The sequence below is a fragment of the Embiotoca jacksoni genome, unplaced genomic scaffold (genome assembly GCF_022577435.1).
Source record: "Embiotoca jacksoni isolate LCO1_2020_lvr unplaced genomic scaffold, fEmbJac1.0.p SCAF_48, whole genome shotgun sequence".
Classification (NCBI taxonomy): domain Eukaryota; kingdom Metazoa; phylum Chordata; class Actinopteri; family Embiotocidae; genus Embiotoca; species Embiotoca jacksoni.
The window spans coordinates 1953552-1981013 of NW_027185401.1; the positions used below are offsets into that span (position 1 = coordinate 1953552).

At 41.0% G+C, this 27462-nt stretch overlaps 2 protein-coding genes across 8 annotated transcripts in view; one reads left to right on the forward strand and one right to left on the reverse strand.

Moving 5' to 3' along the window:
* LOC138210754 (immunoglobulin lambda-1 light chain-like) overlaps window positions 1-27462 on the forward strand; it is a 91397-nt gene that overhangs the window by 30288 nt on the left and 33647 nt on the right. The gene's annotated exons all lie outside the window — the stretch shown is intronic.
* On the reverse strand, window positions 15656-20886 carry LOC138210762 (immunoglobulin lambda-like polypeptide 5). 4 transcript variants are annotated; one of them, XM_069170068.1, is made up of 6 exons: window positions 20709-20883; window positions 20002-20266; window positions 18532-19165; window positions 16556-16864; window positions 16365-16439; window positions 15671-16129 (listed from the first exon to the last, which is right to left on the reverse strand). In XM_069170068.1, exons 3-6 carry the CDS (start codon window positions 18650-18652, stop codon window positions 15996-15998), a joined length of 639 nt encoding a protein of 212 aa, XP_069026169.1. In that variant the 5' UTR covers window positions 18653-19165; window positions 20002-20266; window positions 20709-20883; the 3' UTR covers window positions 15671-15995. The 4 variants fall into 4 exon arrangements, 2 of the variants coding, with proteins under 2 accessions (XP_069026168.1, XP_069026169.1); XM_069170067.1 differs by having other exon boundaries at window positions 15662-16129; window positions 16365-16864; window positions 20709-20886; XR_011179273.1 differs by having other exon boundaries at window positions 15656-16864; window positions 20776-20884.

The following is a 27462-nucleotide window of genomic DNA, read 5'->3' on the forward strand; positions in this document are numbered from 1 at the left end:
ATCTGTGGTTTCCTCTTAGGTAGCAAACTGTGGCATCGTTTAGACACCAGCGTCATGGAGGCACGGAAGACTCAAAATGTGACAGCAGATGCCACTGTGGAGGTCCAGCGCTACCTTTCAGAGCCAAATATAAACAGGCTGGAAAACCCTCTGGAGAACTGGGAGAGGCAAAAATTACTGTATCCAAATTTATATAGACTTGCTCTTGCGTTTTTGTGCACGCCAGCATCTTCTGTACCCTGTGAAAGGGTGTTTTCAAAGGCCGGAGAGGTTGTGTCAAAAAAAAGGAATCGTTTAAAACCAAAAACTGTTGAGAAACTGTTATTTCTGAATAAAAATGAATAAAATGTCCCCTGTCCTGTACATCATTGTCCAAGTTACACAAGCATATTCAGTCCCCTCTTCCTAGTTCCACAAGCACTTCCACTGTCCTCTGCCTGCTTAAGCCCATGCCATTTTCCTAAAGTGACAGAAAAACATGATTACACAACCTGCCATATCATCAGATACTACCATTTTGGGAAAATTTACACACACAGAATATATTCAAAAAATATTTTATTATGCACATATGTGATAATTTATGTACAGAAATTATTTGGTCATACATTTTTGTAATTCATAGTCATTCCCAACAGCCATAACAGACACAAAAATTCAATGCATCACATGTGGTTCAGATACAGCTGCCTGTGATTATACACTTGGCCAGTAGGTGGTTTCGTGTGCACATGAAGCTTCGAGAAATGAACCCTTTCTCGAACCAATTGGCTGAAGTGGTTCGATGCCTCATGAGGCTTCATCTCACCATCACTACTTACAAGTCAAAGGACGCACACATGAAGTCTTCAAACGCTGTAACACACATTCACGACTACCACCTCCAGCATATTGTAGCAGGAGAGAGCTGCCCTGCACAGGTGAGCTGGTTCACACGTGAGCGGTGGAACGTACCACTCCGAGGGGGTGTGGCGGAATAGTCCAAGTGAGCCCGGCCTTTTCAACAGAAACACAAACCACAGAGACAAACAAGTCATGACGTTTCATACGTTAACAAAACCTGTAACTTGTTCGGTGTTGGTTCACTTCAGGCCTCATTATTTTAGGTGCTATAAAAACATTGAAATTAACCCATCAAAAGAGTTTGTACATGTTAGTGAGTTTAATCAATTTTTTTTTAATTAATTCACCTCACTACACACATTAACCCACTTCTCTCCAGGAAATTTATGTTTATTTTTTACCGCTGTAGCCGTCTGTGTTTCACTCATGACGTGTCACATGATTCTGGCATTATGATGTATCTTTAAGCTTATTAAGTCATTTTCGCTTCATTTGGGATCAATGCTACACTGATGTGATTTTGTATCTGATCTGTATTCACAGTGTAAATGGAAGTTACAAAGCTGCAGTAAATCTCAATTAAAGTAGAGTTCATGAGGTCGGTGTTCATTTTATGTTATAGAGTTTTTCTGATCTGAGTCAAAATCACAGTTTATCAAGACATTTTGAGAAAAGAGCATAACATACAAACATATTTTAAAACATTTATGTAAAGATCACATTTAATTAATGTTTTAGATTGTAATTTTTAGTATATTTCAAATTAAGAAATTTATTGGAAATAGTGTTGTCAGTAGTTTCCTATAAAACATTATTGCCAGTTTGTGTTTCCCTTTTTTGAAATGTGTTGCATGAATATATTAAATGAAACTAATTCATGAAAAGATTAAAACCACCCATCATGTTTTCATCCCCCTGCTGTTTGTTCACTCGTGTAAACAACAGTGTCATCAGCGTAGAGGTTTACATCCGCACTGTAATACAGTTATAAAAGATAATCTACAACCAAACTAAACGAAGATCTGTATTTAACTTTGTTGACCCTGATGTTTATTTTTATTTGTATTCTTTTAGATTTTCTTCGGGACATTCTGTGAGAATGTATTAAATGTTATTTAAAATCAGAGTTAAACTATTGAGGCTGTGATTGTTCAGTTTATATCATTTACAAAAATTCTTCAAAACTTAATTTTATGAAGACAGAAAATATAATTGATTTATTCCTAATTGAGGTTACTACATGAAAAACGAGAGATATACTGTTAAAAATACCTGACAGATAATAGTTGAAATTTCTTTATTATTGAATTAGAAAATAACACTCAGAGCAGAGGGACAATAATTTTAAAGATTTATGTGTATTTGTGTTTTTGTATGTTTAGAATAACTGTTTGAAAAGACAAAAGAAAGAGCGAGATCCGTATCAGCCTTTTTTTTTTTTTACTGAAGTTTTGGATGTGAGATCATTTTCGTACAATCACAGTAAACTACTACAAGCATAGATAAAAACAACAACAATGATATTTTTCAGTTTATAGAGAATATTGTACTGCAGAAATGAGAGGAACCTACAACGCTGAGCATAATTAAAAGTAAGATCGAGACGAAAGAAATATTAAGTGCTAAAACATCAACAAGGCAGCAAATAAAGCGTCTAAACTTGGAATTAAATTGAAGTCAAACTTCTCCAACTGTATCTAACTCCACATTTCAACCAACCACACTAGTCCCATTTTAAAATTTCTGAACACTGATCAAAGTTACAAATTTAGATGAGTTGATGATATTTGTTGGTGGTAAAAGACGAGCAGAAAACAATCAGCGAGCATGTGTTCAGTTGGTGGACGGTCTCTTGTTTCTCAGGCTCGTCATCAGAGAAAGTCCACAGCAGTACACCAGACTCTTCACTATCAGCACTGTGTACAACACGCAGAGCAGCTTCACCCTGCACAGAGACTGGAAGGACACTGACAGACAGACAGAAAGACAGACAGACAGGTCATTCATCTCTCCACAGTCTGTTCAAATATATACGTTTCTTGAGAATATCATTCATTTTTACGTCGCTTTAATTTTTCCTGGTGGGACGACCAGTTTTACAAGAAGACACGTGTCCACTACAGTTTGACTGAAAGCTCAAAGACCCTTCAGGACCTGACCAAGCATTAATATGACCCCTACACCGACAGCAGGTGATCTTACAGTCAGCTTGCTGCAGAGGTGGAGGGTCTGTTGGTTCTGTCTCTGGAGGGAACCTCTCAAATAAAATGGAGACAGATGTTTGGAGCTGCAGTGAGACATGTCCGTCCTCTTTGACAGAGTCTCCACATGAAGCTGAAACCCTGCTGAACACAGTCACCAAGCCTTCATTACCTTCTCTCTGGTTCGACTCATGCTTGACGTAACAGTGGTATTTAAAGGTGTGGAGATCATCCTGATCAACCACCCTGATGGAGGCGGTGCGTCCCGGCTCTCTGAGCTCCAGCTGTTCTCCCTCAGAAGAGAGAAGCTCCTCCAGCAAGTCGTTCTTCTTCTGTCTTTTCCAGGAGAACTGGACCTCAGGAGGAAACATGGCTGAGGCCAGACACAGCAGGAAGGTCCTCCCCTCCAGGTGGGCTCTGCATGCTGCTGGGTACATGATTACCTCCGGCTTCACCACCGGCTTATCTGAAGTTTGACAGCAGCAACAAGCAGCACAGACACACAGTGACACAGTCAACAGCAGCTTCCAGCACTGCATTCAGTCTGATCCTGGAAACTACATGGACTCTGATCAATAAACTACTCATCAATACAGCACAAAGTTCACTACATACTGTGTTCACCTTCATATCAGACACAATCATCAATTCATGTATTCAAGTGTCACATGTAGAAGACTGAAAATGTTTGAAACATTAAATCATATTACAGCTTTATTTGCACGGTTATTATTTTACCAAATACTTTAATGTAACTTAATGATATATAATTGAATTTACATGAAATCAATGGAAAATATTTCTTCAATATAAAGGTAAATATAAAAGTTTCTGTCGTTGTCTCTCATAAAAGAAACATTGTTATTTGATTTAAAACATTGTGTTGCACTTTAAATATTTAGCACCATTAACTTTAACTGTTAAACACATCAAAACACCAATACAGTTTAGATAATTATATTTCATAACAATTTTAAGTGGTGTTATGTAAGACATTATTCTGAAATTGAAAATTAAAGTAATAAAATATGTTCATTTATATATCACCTTTTTATATTTGCAAATATATATATATTTAAAATGCATATATATTTATTACATTTCTATATTCATGTATTTTCACATTAAAGTTGTACCTTCATGTAACAAATAATTATCAAGAATTTAACGTCAACAATTAAGCTACTTATTGACTATCCGACAAAATGAATATATATCTATAGTTTTCTTAAAATTTCTTTTAAAAAAATTAAACTTTAACTTAAATTTAAAATAAAGTATAATTTTGTTTTTCCAAAACTTCAAGAGATGACTCAAAACTACTGAGATAATCAAACAGTTAATATTCATTAAGATATTAATTATCTGTCCAAAACAATTAACAGAAATGTTTACTTTATTAGTACCAACAGGATTCAATATTAACAATTAAGCTACTAATTGACAATTCATTACAAGTTTTACTTTTTGTAGTTTTGTTTCATAATTGTTTTTACGAAATTTTAACTTAACACAAAATACTATGTATATATATGTGTATATAATAAATAAAATATATCTTGTTTTTCCAAAACATCAAGAGATGACACAAAACTACTGAGATGATTAAACAGTTAAATATTCATTAAGATATTCATTAACTATCCGACACGATGATTTAAAACGTGTACTTTCTTATATATTTAGAAGAACAATACAATATTAAATTAAATTTACCATAAATCTCATCTTGTTTTCAAAAGTCAAGTGATGATTTAGAACTACGCAGATAATCAAACACTAAATATTCCTAACAAAACTAAAATGTCACTTTTTGTGGATAATTTCATTCTCACGCAGAGAAAAATAAAAAGATTTAGTTGTTATGGGAGATTCAAACATATTTTCAGAGATTATAGATTTTTTCTTATGTAACAATGTCTGCAAGATGAATTCTCTGCTATCTGTTAAAAAAAATAACCTGTGAAGCCCGAAGCAGCAGAAACTGACTTTAAACACATTTTCAGTTTCTACAATAAAATAGCTGAAGCAAAATAAATGTTTGTTCTTACCTGTTACATACAGTTTAGTTCCAGAGCCAAAGATCCAAACCTTCCACAGTGAAACAGACTGATACAAAAACCTGTCTTCTGCTGAACGTGTCAGATGAAGTGAACGAGTCCAAAGTGTCATATTTCAGCTCCATGATGTGTTTCTTTCAGGTTCATATCAACATGACTGTCTCTTCTTCTGATGGATAAGATGGACGTGAGGTCACAGTGACCTTGACCTTTGACCTTCCAGTCAGTTTATCGTTGTTGTAGTGAACCTTTGTGCAACATGTGAAGAAACTACCTCCAGGCATTCATGACGTATTATATTCATGAGGATGGATCAAAGTGAGCTGACAGTGACCTTGACCTTTGACCTGTGACCCCCAAAATCCTTGAGTACAGGTGCTGATTTTATCCAAATTTGAAGAAATTCCTTCAAAGCGTTCTGAAATTCAAAGTGACAAGAATGGGATGACGGGATAGGAAAGACATGAGGTCACATTAACTTTGACCTTTGACCCTTGACCACCAAAATCAAGTTGTAATTCATCCTTTAGCCCGGTAAACGTTTGTACCAAGTTTGAAGAAGTTCTCTGGAGGCATTCTTGAGATATCGCGTTCACGTGTCGGTGAAGGAACCTGAAAACATAAAGACTCCCGTTATGGTTGTCGCTAAAAAATAAGATTTAAAGTACTTATATTTACAGAAGATGCAGCCTGTGTGTTCAATAATATAGTCACAGACTCTGATGTAAAACTACGTCACTTTTCTGACTCAGCACTTTTTATTTGACATTTTAACCCAACTAATGGTTCTTTAACTTCAGAAAATAAAAATGAGAACAAAAATATTTCTGTGATGTGCAGTTTGCTGATTATCAAAGGAAGTGATGGTCGTACTTCAAAAAAAGGTCCCAGTTAAAAACAATAATTCAAATTCATGCAACTTTACCATCAACTTTCTCTTGTTTTTATCTTGAAAGCTGCTGAAAACCAAATGAAATAAATCTAAAATAAGTTCTGACAGCAGTAAAGAAAAACTTCCCTCAGCTCAGTCTGTTTGTGAGATGGAGGTGAAATGTGAACCTGAGCTGTGGTTTACTGCTCTCTTCCTGTCACAAACACTGTTTGACATCTGCTGGTTTTTGTTCAGGCTGCAGGGATCATTTCTCACTGTGGGTACGAAGACTTCCAACAGGAGCAGTAGTAGGTGGCTGAATGATGGAGTTTAACGTTCTGGATCTGCAGGACGCAGCCGTTCTCTTTATTCACTGAAGAGAAATCATCTTTCTGAGGATGATTGTTCCTGTATTCTATTTCTCCATTGAACCTATGAATATAAAGAATCACTCTGAATGTTTCTGTTTCTTTCTTCTGGTACCACCACACATGATTACTACCACACTGGTCAGTTTGTTTACAGCTGAATGAGACTTTGTCTCCAACTTTCCTGGTCAGAGTTAAATCATCCTGAATGAGCTCTGCTGCCATGGCAACCAGCGCTGTGGAGACACGGACGGACAGATGAAGGTCAGCGTGACGGCGTTAGTTAAAGGTGAAGTTTGCCGGCTCCCGATTGGCTGGAAAACACTCACCTGAACACAGACAGCACAGAGCAGCAGCCGGGAGGAAAAACATTTCGTTTCTTCGGTGCGGCGGCGTTTCCTTCTGGTGAACCTGGAGAGAAGTGACGCTCCGACGCAGCCGAGGACGAACGAGGACGAGCCGTGAGAGACCAGACGAGGGACACGTGGTTTCTAACAGGTCCTCAAAACCCTCCCATCAGCCCCTGCAGCACAAAGATAAGACTGCTGCTGCTGATTGACAGCTCGGCTGAAGCTGCTCGTGAGGTTTCATCGTCTGGATTTGAAAAAAAAAGAAAAAAAAATCTGGGTCACATGATGCAGAAACACTGAAAAACATTCAGGTTGGTGGTGAGTTTATAACACGGACTGTTATCTGATGTTTAAAATACAAAACTACAAATCCTCACAGCTCCTCAGAAACTGATTGAACTGATGGATTTAAATTTATTTAATAAAGTAAATTAAATTCTATTGATTTGAATTCTTTTCTCTCTTCTAACATCACAGATTTTGATCGTCATGTTGTTCACGTTGTTTCCACGAAACAAATATTTTCCCTCAGATTCAGTCCGACATGTTTCAAACTTTATAATCTGCTCTCACATTTTAAATAAAGTTCTGTTTTGATTTATGAGTTCGTGGAAACGAAGCCGTCAGAGATTCTGCTGGAAACAGAGTCGACTGCAGCTTCTTCTTTTTTTTTTGTCTCCTCCACCTTCCAGCTGATGTGAAATTCATCTCCAACGAGTCGTCTGGATCTCGTTGTACTTGCGGTGACTCGCCTCAAGATGGCGCCGCCTCTCTTTGCTTCTTTATTGAAGACACAGACGGCAACAAAAATCCTCCTGATGATAAAATATCAGTGTCGCTGCTCATTCTGTCAAATCCATCACATAAACCCAGCGGAAGTTTCAGCTGGAAGTTGTGAGGTTTTACATTTAAAGGGATAGTTTCCTCACAAATGTTCCAGTTTTGAATGAAAGCAGTTAAAATCCGAAACAAATATTTTCCCCCAGATTCAGTCTGACCAATAGAAACTCCCGTCTCCAGCGTTGGCCCCGCCCACTACATCCAACTTAACCTTCAACAATGCTTTTGACTTGAGAGTGAAGGTTTTAAATTTCAGCCAAAAGAATTCTAGTTTCACGAGCAAAATTCTTCATCTGTGACCAAAACTATCAAAACTTTAAGAGCAAATTTGTTGGCAATGCAATAATTTTATTCTCAGTTTATATATGTTTTCCTTACAAACTTGATTTGTGATTGCAGTGCCAGAAATTTACTTTTAAAACTATTATTTCATTTGCTTGCATTAGAAAGACACAAAAATACCCTTCATAGATGTTAATGTTCGCCAGCAGATGGCAGTAGCGTCAACAAGATCTCAATGAAGGCCGCTGTGCTCCTTTACAACAGTTCGGTCGACCCAGTCGACCCAGCGAGACCGTTGGGACGGACGTTAGAAACGCAGATACTCAATCGATTCTACTTTTATTTGTATTTTCAGGTAAGAAAATGACTAAACACTCGTATTAAGTTTGTTCTTGTTCGATATGCTGTCTGGTACGTTTGGTTGTCCAAGACGGGACTCGTGAATATTGTTTGTTTTGTTTTGTTTTATCACTGTATGATATTTAGATGAAGGTCAGTGTTTTAGTTTCCTGTCTGTTCCAGTGACAGAGAAGCTGATCGTGTGACCTTCAGGAACATGTTACATATTCCACAGTAAACCTGCTCTGTGAAGGATTTTAACTGCTTTCATTCATTACTGGAACATTTGTGAGGAAACTATCCCTTTAAATGTAAAACCTCACAACTTCCAGCTGAAACTTCCGCTGGGTTTATGTGATGGATTTGACAGAATGAGCAGCGACACTGATATTTTATCATCAGGAGGATTTTAAGTTAAAGGTCAGACAATGGACCGTAATTTTTCCACGTTTCTGGCTGGGGCCATTGTTATTGTTTACTCTCGTGATCAGCTGATCGCTGAGTAGGCCCCTACTGCTGCTGCCCGGAGCGAGGCCTGAGATCCCGGACGAACTTCTGAGAAGACGTCGGGGTTGCAGAGCTGGAGCTAAGCTGAAGGCGAAAAGGAGGAAATATAAACCAGCGGTACCGGAGATCTTAATGGGGAATGTGAGGTCGTTGGCCAACAAGACGTACGAGCTCGGCGCGCTGGTAAAGACCCAGAGAGAGTACCGGGAGTGCAGCATCATGTGTTTCACCGAGACGTGGCTGCACTCACATCTCCCGGACCACAGCGCGGCCGTACCCGGCTTCAGGACTGTTCGGGCGGACGGAGACGTTGTTCGGAGCGGCAAGAAGAAAGGTGGAGGGATTGCAGTCTATGTGAACGAGAGGTGGTGCAATCCCGACCACGTGTGTGAAGGAACGTTTCTGTATCCCGGACATTGAACTTCTAGCCGTGGGGATGCGCCCGTATTATTTGCCGAGGGAGTTCACGTCCGCCATTGTTATCGCTGTGTACGTTCCTCCATCAGCTGACGTAGAGGCAGCAGTGGACACCATCTACTCCACCGTGTCCAAACTGCAGACTAAGCATCCCGTTGCATTTTTGGCAGTTACTGGAGACTTTAACCAGTCTGGATAAAGTACTGCCAACTTTGCACCAGTATGTTAACTGCCCCACACGGAACAATAAAACTCTGGACTTACTGTATGCTAATGCCATGGATGCATACAGTACTACTGCCCCCCCCCCCTTGGTAGATCAGACCACAACCTGGTCCTGCTGACTCCCAAGTATGTCCCCCTGGTGCAGAGGCAGCCTGTGACCACCAGGACTGTGAGGAGGTGGACACAGGAGGCTAAAGACGCCCTGCAGGACTGCTTTGAGTCCACGGACTGGGATGTGCTGTGTGGACCACATGGGGAGGACATCAACAGCAGGACGGACTGTATCACAGAATACATTAAATTCTGTGAACACACCACCGTACCATCCCGGACTGTACACTGCTTCCCCAACAATAAGCCGTGGATCACCAGTGACCTGAAAGTTCTTCTTAAAAAGAAGAAAGCAGCCTTCAGGTCTGGGGACAGGGAGGAGCTCAGGAGAGTGCAGCGCCACCTGAAGGAGAAGCTCAGGGAGTGCAAGGACTCCTCCAGCAGGAAGCTGGAGGCCAAACTCCAACAGAACAACGTGAGGGAGGTGTGGACCGGTATGAAGGAGATTACTGGGTTGAAGGGGAGAGAGAGACAACCAGGGGGACCACAGTTTGTCCGTCTGGGCAGTGTGCTGTCTGATACGGTGGTCAGTGGTACTGGAGCTCCTCAGGGAACTGTTCTGTCTTCCTTCCTGTTCATCTTATACACAACTGACTTCCAGTACAACTCAGAGTCCTGCCATCTGCAGAAGTTCTCTGATGACTCTGCAGTGGTCGGTGTATAAGGGATGGACGGGAGGACGAGTACAGGACAGTAGTGGAGGACTTTGTGGAGTGGGCGGGAAGAAATCACCTGCTCCTGAACGTGGCCAAGACCAGAGAGATGGTGGTCGACTTCAGGAGGAAGACGACGGCTCCACAACCGCTGAGAGTTCTGGGAGAGGAGATGGACATGGTGGAGGAGTACAAGTACCTGGTGTCTCCATGACAACAGACTGAACTGGAAGACCAACATCAACGCTGTCTACAAGAAGGGGATGAGTCGACTCTTTTTCTTGAGGAAACTTCGATCCTTCAATGTGTGCAGCAAGATGTTGGAGATGTTCTACCATCTGTTGTGGCCAGTGCTTTGTACTTCACTGTGGTCTGCTGGGGGAGCAGCATTGGAGCCGGTGACACCAACAGACTTAACAAACTGGTTAAGAAGGCCGGCTCCATCGTCGGCTACAAACTGGACAGCCTGGAAAAGGTGGTGGAGAGGAGGACGCTGAACAAACTATTATCCATATTGGATCATCCTGACCACCCTCTCCACCACCTGCTGCAGGGACAGAGGAGCACTTTCTCTAAAACAGGCCTGGCCAACCCGCGGCTCCCGAGCCGCATGCGGCTCTTTGCCTGGTTTCATGCGGCTCTTTTACGTTCATATCAACATTTGTGTTTCTGGGTTTTTTTTTTGTGCGTGTTCGCTTCGCTTGAGTTCAATATGGTATTTTCGTCAAACGCGCATGAGGTGAAATTCCGCAAAGCAGGAGGGGCAAACCCATTCAAGTAAACAATTAGTGTCAATTTCGCTCTCAAAATGGCAGGAAAAAATGCACAGCTAAACGAAAATATGAAGATGAACACAGGACGTTTTTAACAGAGTGGGAAAGTTTATATTTTTTTGTTGAACGTAATGGCGAGCCATTCTGCCTGATATGTCAGACGTCATTAGCGCATTTCAAAGCTTCAAATCTTCAGCGCCACTTCAGCTCGCTCCATGCTAACATCGATAAGGAATTTCCAAAAGGTACAGAATTTCGCAAGCACAAGTTGGACACTTTGAAAAGTCAGGCAGAAAAGCAGGTACAGTTTTTCCAAAAAATTACGAAGCACTCAGAGACTGTCACACTTGCATCGTATCAACTGGCTTGGAACATTGCATGGGCTAAAAAGCCATACAATGAAGGGGAGTTCGTTAAAAAATGCCTCAGTGACGTTGTTGAAATCTTGTCTCCTGAAAACGACAAACTAAAACGAATGGTATCAGACGTCCAACTGTCCCGCCACACTGTTGAACACAGAATATCGGACATTAACACGGCTGTTGAATCACAGTTGCACTCTGACCTTCAAGCATGTGAGTATTTTAGTGTCGCATTGGATGAGAGTTGTGACATACAAGACGAGTCTCAGCTGGCAATATTTGCACGGTCTGTGTCAAAAGATTGTGTGATCAAAGAAGAACTCCTTGATGTTGTGCCATTAAAAGACAGAACCCGTGGCATAGATGTGAAAGAAACAATGATGGCTGCATTTGCGAAAGCAAATCTGCCCGCACCGAAGCTAACTGCAGTAGCCACGGATGGAGCGCCAGCCATGATCGGATCTGTGAACGGACTTGTGGGGCTGTGCAAAGCTGACCAAACATTTCCCGAGTTTTGGAATTTCCACTGCATCATCCACAGGGAGCAACTCATGTCTAAATCATTGAATTTAGACAACGTCATGAAGCCTGTGATGGAAATCGTCAACTACATCCGCACACATGCGTTTAACCACAGGCAATTCAAGAATCTCATCGCTGAGCTGGACCAAGGACTTCCAGGTGACCTGCCGCTGCACTGCACTGTGAGGTGGCTGTCAAAAGGCAAGGTGCTCGCTCGCTTCTTTGAGCTTTTGGATGCCGTGAAACTGTTCATGGAAGAGAAGGACAAGGACTATCCCGAGCTCTCGGACGTCGAGTGGATTATGGATCTGGCCTTTTTGGTCGACATGCTGTGTCACTTGGACAGACTGAACCTGACCCTGCGGGGTAAGTTAAAAATGCTGCCTGACCTGGTGCAAAGTGTGTTTGCGTTTGTCAACAAACTGAAGCTGTTCAAGGCGCATATTCAAAAGGGAGATTTAACGCATTTTCCCACTCTGCTAAAAGCCAGCGGGCAAGTCACCAGCACCGCCCTGAATAAGCAAAGAGCCAGATATGCAACACTGGTTGAAAACCTGCACGAAAGCTTTGTCATCCGGTTCCGTGATCTACAACTGAAAAGGCCACAGATTACGTTCCTCGTCGACCCATTTAATGCGGAGACGGACTGTTTGAAAGCCCCGCTAGTCACAGATGAGGCCGCGGCTGAGTTGGAGATGATCGATCTTTGTGAGGAGGACCAACTGAAACCTGCTTTAAGGGAAGGGACCATTGAGTTCTGGAAAAGTGTGCCAATGGAAAAATACCCCAATGTCAAACGGGCTGCGTTTAAGATACTGTCAATGTTTGGGTCAACATACGCCTGCGAGTCTGTGTTTTCTACCCTGAAACACGTGAAATCAAAGCATCGATCTGTTCTGACTGACACCCATGTGAAAGAATTGCTTCGAGTGGCAACAACAGAATACAAGCCAGATTTGAAGAGGATTGTTCAAGGCAAGGAATGCCAGAAGTCGCACTAAGCAACATGCATAGTAAGTGAAAAACGCTATTGTAAATTATTATGTTTTTGTTTGTGGACTTTGTTGAACTGAGAGTTTGTGTGTGTGAGACAGTGCACACAATGTTCATTGTTGAAAATGACTGGCCTGTGGTCTTAGTACTGTAGGAGTCAATTTCTGTCATTATCATGTTGGTGTGTGACATGATAATGTCACACAATAAATTTGGCTGAGCAGAGGTGTGTGTGTAAGAGGAAGGGATGGGGTGATGTTCATGTGTGCCCATGTGTATGATGTGGCTCTTTGCGGTAACACAGTAAAAAATGTGGCTCTTAGTCTCTGACTGGTTGGCCACCCCTGATCTAAAAGATTCCTCCAGCTCCGCTGTCACAAGGACAGATACAGGAGATCATTCCTGCCGACAGCAATAAGACTGTACAATAACTCACCTCTGGCAAAATCCATCACATAACAATAACACTGTTGACTGTGTGTCTTGGTTTGTTTGAATATAACATATATACATATATACTGTACTGTATATACTGTGCTTTTTATATTTTGTATTTTATATTTTTTACTGCTATTTACTGCTATGTTATTGCTTTTCTATTATTCTATTCTATTCTATTCTATTCTATTCTATTCTATTCTATTCTATTCTATTCTATTCTATTATTTTATTCTATTATTTCTATTATTATCTTATTGCTTCTGTATGCTGCTGTGGCGAAAAAAATTCCCCTCGGGGATTAATAAAGTAACTACCTACCTACCTACCTACCTACCTACCTACCTACAACACCATTTCCAATACATTTCTTAATTTTAAATACACTAAAAATTACAATCTAAACACATTAATTACATATGATCTTTCCATAAATGTTTTAAAATATGTTTGTACGTTATGGTCTTTTCTCAAAATGTCTTGATAAACTGTGATTTTGACTCAGATCAGAAAAACTCTATGACATAAAATAAACACCGACCTCATGAACTCTACTTTAATTGAGATTTACTGCAGCTTTGTAACTTCCATTTACACTGTGAATACAGATTAGATACAAAATCACATCAGTGTAGCATTGATCCCAAATGAAGCGAAAATTAATTAAAAAGCTTAAAGATATATTATAATGCCAGATTCATGTGACACGTCATGAGTGAAACACAGACGGCTACAGCGGTAAAATTTAACGTAAATTTCCCGGAGAGAAGTGGGTCACTGTGTGTAGTGAGGTGAATTAATTACATTTTATTTGATTAAATTCACTAACATGTACAGACTCTTCTGACGGGTACATTTCTTTGTTTTTATTAGCACCTAAAATAATGAGACCTGAAGTGAACCAACACCGAACAAGTTCCAGGTTTTGTTAACGTGTGAAACGTCATGACTTGTTTGTCTCTGTGGTTTGTGTTTCTATCTCTGTGTGGTTTGTGCGCTGTTGCTCTTTGTATTAATAGCATAACCTTATTAACAGGTTTGACATGAGCAAAAATGCCATGTCACCAATACCTCACTCCAAGATTCGTCACTATTATTCTCCAAGATTCATTTTTAGACTTTTTCTTGTCATTTCTATCAGACTAAAAACACTGTAAATATCGGGTCGTAAAAAGAGAGCAGGAAGTTTCTGGTCTCTGCTTTTACTCTGTCAAAGTTCATTTCTCCGATATTAATTTACGGTTTGAGCTGTTTCTCTCTTCGATGAATAACACAGCTCCTTCCTGGAATCATTCTTCCACCGGAGTGAACGATTGTAACTGTCGACGTCTTATTAAACCCACAATGTGGAGGCTGCAGAGCAGAAACCCCCGCAGCCCGTCTGCTGCAGGAAAGGAAGTTTTCATTAGCAGTCAACAGGTTTTTTTTGGTTTTTCTAACCACAGAGAACAGATTCATATCTGCAGCTGTTATGAGCTCCCCTCTCTGTCGTTGGTCTTCCTTCTTTACTCGAAATAACTGTTTCCACTGCTCCCCCCGTCTAATAAACTAATAATAAACACGCCCTTCATTTCTTCAGCATTCAGACTTCAGCCGTTTTATCAAAAAGCTGCATGATTGTTGTTTTTGAGCATTTGTAGCTTCAGAGCAGCTCAATCTGCTGTATGTTCATGTGTGTAAACAACAGTGTCATCAGCGTAGAGCAGGGGTGTCAAACTCATTTTAGTTAAGGGGCCACATACTGCCCACTTTGATCTCAGGTGGGCCAGACCAGTAAAATCATAGCATAATAACGCATACATAACAACAATATTTCTCTTTGTTTAAATCATTGGTGAAGGTTTTTGGATGATAAACCTTGTTTTAAGGTCTTTCTACAATAAACTAGAAACATAAAGACCAAAAACTCAGACATCAGCCCACTGTTTATCTGCCCCGGCTCTCCTCTGCAGATTCCCTCGCTTTGTGACGCGTTTGACGTCAAACGCGTCACAAAGCGAGCAGCGAGCGCTGCTGCCTGTGGCACCGAGCGCTTCTTCCTCCGGAGCAGACGTCGCATTTACGCTGTTTTTGAAGCAATTACTGGATCGATTAAAACAAAAATAACAAAACGTTTGTTCTCATAAACCTCCATATTCTCATAGAAATGCAATTTATGTCTTTCTGTAATTTTCACACTTAGCAAAGTCATCCGGCGGGCCGAGCTGGACCCCCTGGCGGGCCGGATCCGGCCTGCGGGCCGTATGTTTGACACCCCTGGGGTAGAGGTTTACTTTGACACTGACACAAGTTAAAACAAAATGATTCATACACAAAATAAATGATCAGGAGATGCAGACCTGAACCAGCTGGATCTCACACACCTGCTTGTTTAGATAAAAAACTGCACGTTCATGTTTATCTAAAGTAGTACAGGAATGGTTTGTGTTTAGTTGTACAATGATATTCGTATCAGCCTGAACGTTTCTCTTTTTTTTACTTCAGTTTTGGATGGGAGAGAATTTATGTACAATCACGGTAAATTACTGTAAGCAGAGACCTGAAACAATAATGTTTTTTTGTTAGTTTATTGAGAATATTGTACTGAATAAATGAGAGGAACCTACAACCTACAATATTTAAAAATAAGAACAAGACAAAAGAAATGTTAACTGCTAAAATACCAACAAGGCAGCTAAAAATTCAGCTTAATTTCACGTTTTGTTTGTCACACTTTAAGTTTTTAAAAACATTTCGACAACTCTATCCAAGTCCACATTTAAACCAACCACACGTCAAAAATAAAATTTCTGAACACTGATTAAAGTTATATTTAAGATGACCAGTCAGCGAGCATGTGTTCAGTTGGTGGACGGTCTCTTGTTTCTCAGGCTCGTCATCAGAGAAAGTCCACAGCAGTACACCAGACTCTTCACTATCAGCACTGTGTACAACACGCAGAGCAGCTTCACCCTGCACAGAGACTGGAAGGACACTGACAGACAGACAGAAAGACAGACAGACAGGTCATTCATCTCTCCACAGTCTGTTCAAATATATACATTTCTTGAGAATATCATTCATTTTTTAATCGCTTTAACTTTTCCTGGCGGGACGACCAGTTTTACAAGAAGACACGTGTCCACTACAGTTTGACTGAAAGCTCAAAGACCCTTCAGGACCTGACCAAGCTTTAATATGACCCCTACACCGACAGCAGGTGATCTTACAGTCAGCTTGCTGCACAGATGGAGGGTCTGTTGGTTCTGTCTCTGGAGGATCGGTGGTTGCTGGAGCTGGAACCTCTGAAATAAAATGGAGACAGATGTTTGGAGCTGCAGTGAGACATGTCCGTCCTCTTTGACAGAGTCTCCACGTGAAGCTGAATCCCTGCTGAACACAGTCACCAAGCCTTCATTACCTTCTTCTGTTTGGTTCTTCACTGTGTCCCACTCATGCTTGACGTAACAGTGGTATTTAAAGGTGTGGAGATCATCCTGATCAACCACCCTGATGGAGGCGGTGCGTCCCGGCTCTCTGAGCTCCAGCTGTTCTCCCTCAGAAGAGAGGAGCTCCTCCAGCGAGTCGTTCTTGTTCTGTCTTTTCCAGGAGAACTGGACCTCAGGAGGAAACATGGCTGAGGCCAGACACAGCAGGAAGGTCCTCCCCTCCAGGTGGGCTCTGCATGCTGCTGGGTACATGATTACCTCCGGCTTCACCACCGGCTTATCTGAAGTTTGACAGCAGCAACAAGCAGCACAGACACACAGTGACACAGTCAACAGCAGCTTCCAGCACTGCATTCAGTCTGATCCTGGAAACTACATGGACTCTGATCAATAAACTACTCATCAATACAGCACAAAGTTCACTACATACTGTGTTCACCTTCATATCAGACACAATCATCACTTCATGTATTCAAGTGTCACATGTAGAAGACTGAAAATGTTTGAAAAATTAAATCATATTACAACTTATTTGCACGGTTATTATTTTACCAAATACTTTAATGTAACTTAATGAAATATAATTAAATTTACATGAAATCAATGGAAAATATTTCTTCAATATAAAGGTAAATATAAAAGTTTCCGTAGTTGTCTCTCATAAAAGAAACATTGTTATTTGATTTAAAACATTGTGTTGCACTTTAAATATTTACCACCATTAACTTTAACTGTAAAACACATCAAAACACCAATACAGTTTAGATAATTATATTTTACAACAATTTTAAGTAGTCTGTTATGTAAGACATTATTCTGAAATTGAAAATTCAAGTAATAAAATGTGTTCATTTAAATACCACCTTTTACATTTGCAAATATATATATGCACATATATTAATTACATTTTTGTTGATGTATTTTAAAGTTAAAGTTGTACCTTCATATAACAAATAGTTAACAGGAATTTATTGTTAACAATTCAGCTATTTATTGACTATGCGATAAAATTGATATATATCTATACTTTTCTTTAAAATATTTTTAAAAATATGAAACATTAACAAACTTAAAATAAAGTATAATATTGGTTTTCCAAAACTTCAAGAGATGACTCAAAACTACTGAGATGATCAAACATTTAATACTCATTAAGATATTAATTACCTGTCCAAAACAATTAACAGAAATGTTTACTTTATTATTAACAACAGGATTTCATGTGAACAATGAAGCTACTAATTGATGATTGATTAAAAATGTTACTTTTTTTAGTTTTGTTACATAATTGTTTTTTTAACGAAATTTTAACTTAACACAAAATACTATATATATACACACATATATATATATATATATGTGTGTATATATATAGTATTTTGTATATATATATATATATATATATATATATATATATATATATATATATGTATGTATATATAATAAATAAAATATATCTTGTTTTTCCAAAACATCAAGAGATGACACAAAACTACTGAGATAATTAAACAGTTAATATTCATTAAGATGTTCATTAACTATCCCACACGATGATTTAAAACGTGTACTTTCGTATACATTTAGAAGAACAATACAATATTAAATTGAATTTACCTTAAATCTCATCTTGTTTTCAAAAGTCAAGTGATGATTTAGAACTACGCAGATAATCAAACACTAAATATTCCTACCAAAACTAAAATATCACTTTTTGTGGATAATTTCATTCTCACGCAGAGAAAAAGAAAAAGATTTAGTTGTTATGGGAGATTCAAACATATTTTCAGAGATTATAGATTTTTTCTTATGTAACAATGTCTGCAAGATGAATTCTCTGCTATCTGTTAAAAAAATAACCTGTGAAGCCCGAAGCAGCAGAAACTGACTTTAAACACATTTTCAGTTTCTACAATAAAATAGCTGAAGCAAAATAAATGTTTGTTCTTACCTGTTACATACAGTTTAGTTCCAGAGCCAAAGATCCAAACCTTCCACAGTGAAACAGACTGATACAAAAACCTGTCTTCTGCTGAACGTGTCAGATGAAGTGAACGAGTCCAAAGTGTCATATTTCAGCTCCATGATGTGTTTCTTTCAGGTTCATATCAACATGACTGTCTCTTCTTCTGATGGATAAGATGGACGTGAGGTCACAGTGACCTTGACCTTTGACCTCGACCTTTGACCTTCCAGTCAGTTTATCGTTGTTGTAGTGAACCTTTGTGTAACATGTGAAGAAACTACCTCCAGGCATTCATGACATATTATATTCATGAGGATGGATCAAAGTGAGCTGACAGTGACCTTAACCTTTGACCCTTGACCCCCAAAATCCTTGAGTACAGGTGCTGATTTTATCCAAATTTGAAGAAATTCCTTCAAAGCGTTCTGAAATTCAAGGTGACAAGAATGGGATGACGGGATAGGAAAGACATGAGGTCACATTAACTTTGACCTTTGACCCTTGACCACCAAAATCAAGTTGTAATTCATCCTTTCGCCCGGTAAACGTTTGTACCAAGTTTGAAGAAGTTCTCTGGAGGCATTCTTGAGATATCGCGTTCACGTGTCGGTGAAGGAACCTGAAAACATAAAGACTCCCGTTATGGTTGTCGCTAAAAAATAAGATTTAAAGTACTTATATTTACAGAAGATGCAGCCTGTGTGTTCAATAATATAGTCACAGACTCTGATGTAAAACTACGTCACTTTTCTGACTCAGCACTTTTTATTTGACATTTTAACCCAACTAATGGTTCTTTAACTTCAGAAAATAAAAATGAGAACAAAAATATTGATCTTGAAAGCTGCTGAAAACCAAATGAAATAAATCTAAAATAAGTTCTGACAGCAGTAAAGACAAACTTCCCTCAGCTCAGTCTGTTTGTGAGATGGAGGTGAAATGTGAACCTGAGCTGTGGTTTACTGCTCTCTTCCTGTCACAAACACTGTTTGACATCTGCTGGTTTTTGTTCAGGCTGCAGGGATCATTTCTCACTGTGGGTACCAGACGTCCAACAGGAGCAGTAGTAGGTGGCTGAATGATGGAGTTTAACGTTCTGGATCTGCAGCTCCCAGCCGTTCCCTTTATTCACTGAAGAGAAATCATCTTTCTGAGGATGATTGAACCCTGAATCTATTTTTCCATTTTTCCAATTAATACGAATAATCACTCTGAATGTTTCTGTTTCTTTCTTCTGGTACCACCTCACATAACTACCATCACACTGGTCAGTTTGTCCACAGCTGAATGAGACTTTGTCTCCAACTTTCCTGGTCAGAGTTAAATCATCCTGAATGAGCTCTGCTGCCATGGCAACCAGCGCTGTGGAGACACGGACGGACAGATGAAGGTCAGCGTGACGGCGTTAGTTAAAGGTGAAGTTTGCCGGCTCCCGATTGGCTGGAAAACACTCACCTGAACACAGACAGCACAGAGCAGCAGCCGGGAGGAAAAACATTTCGTTTCTTCGGTGCGGCGGCGTTTCCTTCTGGTGAACCTGGAGAGAAGTGACGCTCCGACGCAGCCGAGGACGAACGAGGACGAGCCGTGAGAGACCAGACGAGGGACACGTGGTTTCTAACAGGTCCTCAAAACCCTCCCATCAGCCCCTGCAGCACAAAGATAAGACTGCTGCTGCTGATTGACAGCTCGGCTGAAGCTGCTCGTGAGGTTTCATCGTCTGGATTTGAAAAAAAAAGAAAAAAAAATCTGGGTCACATGATGCAGAAACACTGAAAAACATTCAGGTTGGTGGTGAGTTTATAACACGGACTGTTATCTGATGTTTAAAATACAAAACTACAAATCCTCACAGCTCCTCAGAAACTGATTGAACTGATGGATTTAAATTTATTTAATAAAGTAAATTAAATTCTATTGATTTGAATTCTTTTCTCTCTTCTAACATCACAGATTTTGATCGTCATGTTGTTCACGTTGTTTCCACGAAACAAATATTTTCCCTCAGATTCAGTCCGACATGTTTCAAACTTTATAATCTGCTCTCACATTTTAAATAAAGTTCTGTTTTGATTTATGAGTTCGTGGAAACGAAGCCGTCAGAGATTCTGCTGGAAACAGAGTCGACTGCAGCTTCTTCTTTTTTTTTTTGTCTCCTCCACCTTCCAGCTGATGTGAAATTCATCTCCAACGAGTCGTCTGGATCTCGTTGTACTTGCGGTGACTCGCCTCAAGATGGCGCCGCCTCTCTTTGCTTCTTTATTGAAGACACAGACGGCAACAAAAATCCTCCTGATGATAAAATATCAGTGTCGCTGCTCATTCTGTCAAATCCATCACATAAACCCAGCGGAAGTTTCAGCTGGAAGTTGTGAGGTTTTACATTTAAAGGGATAGTTTCCTCACAAATGTTCCAGTTTTGAATGAAAGCAGTTAAAATCTGAAACAAATATTTTCCCCCAGATTCAGTCTGACCAATAGAAACTCCCGTCTCCAGCGTTGGCCCCGCCCACTACATCCAACTTCACCTTCAACAATGCTTTTGACTTGAGAGTGAAGGTTTTAAATTTCAGCCAAAAGAATTCTAGTTTCACGAGCAAAATTCTTCATCTGTGACCAAAACTATCAAAACTTTAAGAGCAAATTTGTTGGCAATGCAATAATTTTATTCTCAGTTTATATATGTTTTCCTTACAAACTTGATTTGTGATTGCAGTGCCAGAAATTTACTTTTAAAACTATTATTTCATTTGCTTGCATTAGAAAGACACAAAAATACCCTTCATAGATGTTAATGTTCGCCAGCAGATGGCAGTAGCGTCAACAAGATCTCAATGAAGGCCGCTGTGCTCCTTTCCAACAGTTCGGTCGACCCAGTCGACCCAGCGAGACCGTTGGGACGGACGTTAGAAACGCAGATACTCAATCGATGCTACTTTTATTTGTATTTTCAGGTAAGAAAATGACTAAACACTCGTATTAAGTTTGTTCTTGTTCGATATGCTGTCTGGTACGTTTGGTTGTCCAAGACGGGACTCGTGAATATTGTTTGTTTTGTTTTGTTTTATCACTGTATGATATTTAGATGAAGGTCAGTGTTTTAGTTTCCTGTCTGTTCCAGTGACAGAGAAGCTGATCGTGTGACCTTCAGGAACATGTTACATTTTCCACAGTAAACCTGCTCTGTGAAGGATTTTAACTGCTTTCATTCATAACTGGAACATTTGTGAGGAAACTATCCCTTTAAATGTAAAACCTCACAACTTCCAGCTGAAACTTCCGCTGGGTTTATGTGATGGATTTGACAGAATGAGCAGCGACACTGATATTTTATCATCAGGAGGATTTTAAGTTAAAGGTCAGACAATGGACCGTAATTTTTCCACGTTTCTGGCTGGGGCCATTGTTATTGTTTACTCTCGTGATCAGCTGATCGCTGAGTAGGCCCCTACTGCTGCTGCCCGGAGCGAGGCCTGAGATCCCGGACGAACTTCTGAGAAGACGTCGGGGTTGCAGAGCTGGAGCTAAGCTGAAGGCGAAAAGGAGGAAATATAAACCAGCGGTACCGGAGATCTTAATGGGGAACGTGAGGTCGTTGGCCAACAAGACGTACGAGCTCGGCGCGCTGGTAAAGACCCAGAGAGAGTACCGGGAGTGCAGCATCATGTGTTTCACCGAGACGTGGCTGCACTCACATCTCCCGGACCACAGCGCGGCCGTACCCGGCTTCAGGACTGTTCGGGCGGACGGAGACGTTGTTCGGAGCGGCAAGAAGAAAGGTGGAGGGATTGCAGTCTATGTGAACGAGAGGTGGTGCAATCCCGACCACGTGTGTGAAGGAACGTTTCTGTATCCCGGACATTGAACTTCTAGCCGTGGGGATGCGCCCGTATTATTTGCCGAGGGCGTTCACGTCCGCCATTGTTATCGCTGTGTACGTTCCTCCATCAGCTGACGTAGAGGCAGCAGTGGACACCATCTACTCCACCGTGTCCAAACTGCAGACTAAGCATCCCGTTGCATTTTTGGCAGTTACTGGAGACTTTAACCAGTCTGGATAAAGTACTGCCAACTTTGCACCAGTATGTTAACTGCCCCACACGGAACAATAAAACTCTGGACTTACTGTATGCTAATGTCATGGATGCATACAGTACTACTGCCCCCCCCCCCCCCCTTGGTAGATCAGACCACAACCTGGTCCTGCTGACTCCCAAGTATGTTCCCCTGGTGCAGAGGCAGCCTGTGACCACCAGGACTGTGAGGAGGTGGACACAGGAGGCTAAAGACGCCCTGCAGGACTGCTTTGAGTCCACGGACTGGGATGTGCTGTGTGGACCACATGGGGAGGACATCAACAGCAGGACGGACTGTATCACAGAATACATCAAATTCTGTGAACACACCACCGTACCATCCCAGACTGTACACTGCTTCCCCAACAATAAGCCGTGGATCACCAGTGACCTGAAAGTTCTTCTTAATAAGAAGAAAGCAGCCTTCAGGTCTGGGGACAGGGAGGAGCTCAGGAGAGTGCAGCGCCACCTGAAGGAGAAGCTCAGGGAGTGCAAGGACTCCTCCAGGAGGAAGCTGGAGGCCAAACTCCAACAGAACAACGTGAGGGAGGTGTGGACCGGTATGAAGGAGATTACTGGGTTGAAGGGGAGAGAGAGACAACCAGGGGGACCACAGTTTGTCCGTCTGGGCAGTGTGCTGTCTGATACGGTGGTCAGTGGTACTGGAGCTCCTCAGGGAACTGTTCTGTCTCCCTTCTTGTTCATCTTATACACAACTGACTTCCAGTACAACTCAGAGTCCTGCCATCTGCAGAAGTTCTCTGATGACTCTGCAGTGGTCGGTGTATAAGGGATGGACGGGAGGACGAGTACAGGGCAGTAGTGGAGGACTTTGTGGAGTGGGCGGGAAGAAATCACCTGCTCCTGAACGTGGCCAAGACCAGAGAGATGGTGGTCGACTTCAGGAGGAAGACGACGGCTCCACAACCGCTGAGAGTTCTGGGAGAGGAGGTGGACATGGTTGAGGAGTACAAGTACCTGGTGTCTCCATGACAACAGACTGAACTGGAAGACCAACATCAACGCTGTCTTCAAGAAGGTGATGAGTCGACTCTTTTTCTTGAGGAAACTTCGATCCTTCAATGTGTGCAGCGAGATGTTGGAGATGTTCTACCATCTGTTGTGGCCAGTGAACTGTACTTCACTGTGGTCTGCTGGGGGAGCAGCATTGGAGGCGGTGACACCAACAGACTTAACAAACTGGTTAAGAAGGCCGGCTCCATCATCGGCTACAAACTGGACAGCCTGGAAAAGGTGGTGGAGAGGAGGACGCTGAACAAACTATTGTCCATATCGGATAATCCTGTCCACCCTCTCCACCACCTGCTGCAGGGACAGAGGAGCACTTTCTCCAAAAGACTCCTCCAGCTCCGCTGTCACAAGGACAGATACAGGAGATCATTCCTGCCGACAGCAATAAGACTGTACAATAACTCACCTCTGGCAAAATCCATCATAGTACAATAACACTGTTGACTTTGTGTCTTGGTTTGTTTGTATGTAATATATATAGATATATACTGTACTGTATATACTGTGCTTTTTATATTTTTTATTTTATATTTTTTACTGCTATTTACTGCTATTTTATTGCTTATCTATTATTCTATTCTATTATATTCTATTATTTTATTCTATTATTTCTATTATTATCTTATTGCTTCTGTATGCTGCTGTAGCGAAAAAAAATTCCCCTCGGGGATTAATAAAGTAAATACCTACCTACCTACCTACCTACCTACAACACCATTTCCAATACATTCCTTAATTTAAAATATGCTAAAAATTACAATCTAAACACATGAATTACATATGCTCTTTCCATAAATGTTTTAAAATATGTTTGTACGTTATGGTCTTTTCTCAAAATGTCTTGATAAACTGTGATTTTGACTCAGATCAGAAAAACTCTATGACATAAAATAAACACCGACCTCATGAACTCTACTTTAATTGAGATTTACTGCAGCTTTGTAACTTCCAGATACACTGTGAATACAGATCAGATACAAAATCACATCAGTGTAGCATTGATCCCAAATGAAGCAAAAATGACTTAATAAGCTTAAAGATATATTATAATGCCAGAATCATGTGACATGTCATGAGTGAAACACAGACGGCTACAGCGGTAAAAAATAAACATAAATTTCCCGGAGAGAAGTGGGTCAATGTGTGTAATGAGGTGAATTAATTACATTTTATTGGATTAAACTCACTAACATGTACAGACTCTTTTGACGGGTAAATTTATTTCTTTTTTATAGCACCTAAAATAATGAGATCTGAAGTGAACCAACACCGAACAAGTTCCAGGTTTAGTTGACGTGTGAAACGTCATGACTTGTTTGTCTCAGTGGTTTGTGTTTCTGTTGAAAAGGCCGGGTTCACTTGGACTATTCCGCCACACCCTCTCAGAGTGGTACGTTCCACCGCTCATGTGTGAACCAGCTCACCTGTGCAGGGCAGCTCTCCCCTGCCACAATATACTGGAGGTGGTAGTCGTGAATGTGTGTTACAGCGTTTGAAGACTTCATGTGTGCGTCCTTTGACATGTAAGTAGTGATGGTGAGATGAAGCCTCATGAGGCATCGAACCACTTCAGCCAATTGGTTCGAGAAAAGGTTCATTTCTCGAAGCTTCATGTGAACACGAAACCACCTACTGGCCAAGTGTATAATCACAGGCAGCTGTATCTGAACCACGTAATGTGATGCATTGAATTTTTGTGTCTGTTATGGCTGTTGGGAATGACTATGAATTACAAAAATGCATTACCAAATAATTTCTGTACATAAATTATCACATATGTGCATAGTAAAATATTTTTTGAATATATTCTGTGTGTGTAAATTTTCCCAAAATGGTAGTATCTGATGATATGGCAGGTTGTGTAATAATGTTTTTCTGTCACTTTAGGAAAATGGCATGGGCTTAAGCAGGCAGAGGACAGTGGAAGTGCTTGTGGAACTAGGAAGAGGGGACTGAATATGCTTGTGTAACTTGGACAATGATGTACAGGACAGGGGACATTTTATTCATTTTTATTCAGAAATAACAGTTTCTCAACAGTTTTTGGTTTTAAACGATTCCTTTTTTTTGACACAACCTCTCCGGCCTTTGAAAACACCCTTTCACAGGGTACAGAAGATGCTGGCGTGCACAAAAACGCAAGAGCAAGTCTGTATAAATTTGGATACAGTAATTTTTGCCTCTCCCAGTACTCCAGAGGGTTTTCCAGCCTGCTTATATTTGGCTCTGAAAGGTAGTACTGGACCTCCACAGTGGCATCTGCTGTCACATTTTGAGTCTTCCGTGCCTCCATGACGCTGGTGTCTAAAGGATGCCACAGTTCGCTACCTAAGAGGAAACCACAGATCATGTTACTAAGTGTTCTCATAGGAATAATTGATCTCAAAATGTAAAATAATAGATTACCTCCTGTGACATCATGATAGGTGGAAGCCTGGGGGATTTCCTCTCTGCTTTGTTTTGACCGTATAATGGTGGCACACTCGGAGGTCAGTCGTTTTATTGCTTCGGTGGCTTTTGTTTGGCTGAAAAATCCTATTGCTTTAAATCGGGGTTCCAGGAGGGTAGCAAGAGACACGATGCTCGTCGACTGCAAAGTGTACAGCTTCTCCCGGAGTTGCCTGATGAGCTGGTCTCCCATTTCCAACGCTGCTGCAGGTGCCGGCTTTGTTATTTCCTCCTGAAGGGTGTGCTCCAGCATCTTCACGAGGGGGACAACTTTGGAGACAGACACATTTTCCTCTGCCGACAGCTCTACGGTGGCATCGTAGAAGGGAGACAGCAAAGAAAGGCACCCTCCAACAATGTTGAACTCTTCTGATGTTAGGAAGGGGATGTCATGTTGTAACCCAGCTAACGCTGCTCCTACTGGCTCCCTTTGCTCCACCAAACGTTGCAGCATCAAATATGTGCTGCTCCATCTGGTCTCCACTTCTTGCATTGGCTTCATGTTTGCCATCCCCAGATGAAGTTGCACTTGTGTAAGCTTCTCCTTTAAAGATGCAGATGAGTAGGCCATTAAATCACTGCAGTAGGAACACAGACAAACTATTAGCGTTATTAGAAATTGAAATAAAGGGAAAGAGCATACCTTAGCAGTGGTGCTGCTTCTAAAGAAGCCAACCAGCTTCCGTGCTTTGGCCCGGATGCCAGAGAGCGCAGGCTGCTGGTCAAGTGCCTTCTTCACTATCAGATTCAGTGTGTGTGCAATGCAAATATGGTGCCGAAGCTTCAGCTCTCTCACACAGCCAACCATATTGGGAGCACCATCAGTGACCATACATGTCACCTTATTAGCGATTCCCCATTCCTCCATCAGGGAGGCTTTCACACGAGCTATATTTTCAGCAGTGTGTGATTGGGGGAATGCCTGCACTCCTAACAGCACTGAACTGAGTGTGGTTTTCTCACCCACAAAATGGCATGTTACAGCCAGGTAGGCATCCATATTGATGGATGTCCACATGTCAGAAGTAAAGCTAACAGCAGCCACCTTTTCCACTTTAGCCTTCTCCTTAGCTGACTCATACTTGGCCTCCACCGTGGCCTTCAGAGCCTCAAGGAAAAAATATATAGTGCTGAACTGTGAGACACAATAAAGTACTCATTTGTTTCATGCATGCACCCATACATACCTGCCTTGTAGGGAGAACATAATTAGGATCCAGTTTGGACACAAATGCCCTGAATCCAACATCATCCACAATACTGAAGGACTGAGTGTCCTTCACTATCATGGAGACGAGGGCTTCATCCAGCTCTTGTTTTCTGGTGGCTGGTTAAAAGAGAATAAATACAGTGTCTGTTA

What these genes read in the sequence shown, in the direction of transcription:
- LOC138210762 (XM_069170067.1), bottom strand. Translation starts at nt 18,652, where the DNA reads ATGACACTTTGGACTCGTTCACTTCATCTGACACGTTCAGCAGAAGAC. An exon ending in AACTAAACTGTATGTAACAG is followed by an intron (nt 16,865 to 18,531) that starts GTAAGAACAAAC and finishes GTCAAACTTCAG; the next exon opens with ATAAGCCGGTGGTGAAGCCG. An exon ending in ATCTGTGCAGCAAGCTGACT is followed by an intron (nt 16,130 to 16,364) that starts GTAAGATCACCT and finishes TCTGTCTGTCAG; the next exon opens with TGTCCTTCCAGTCTCTGTGC.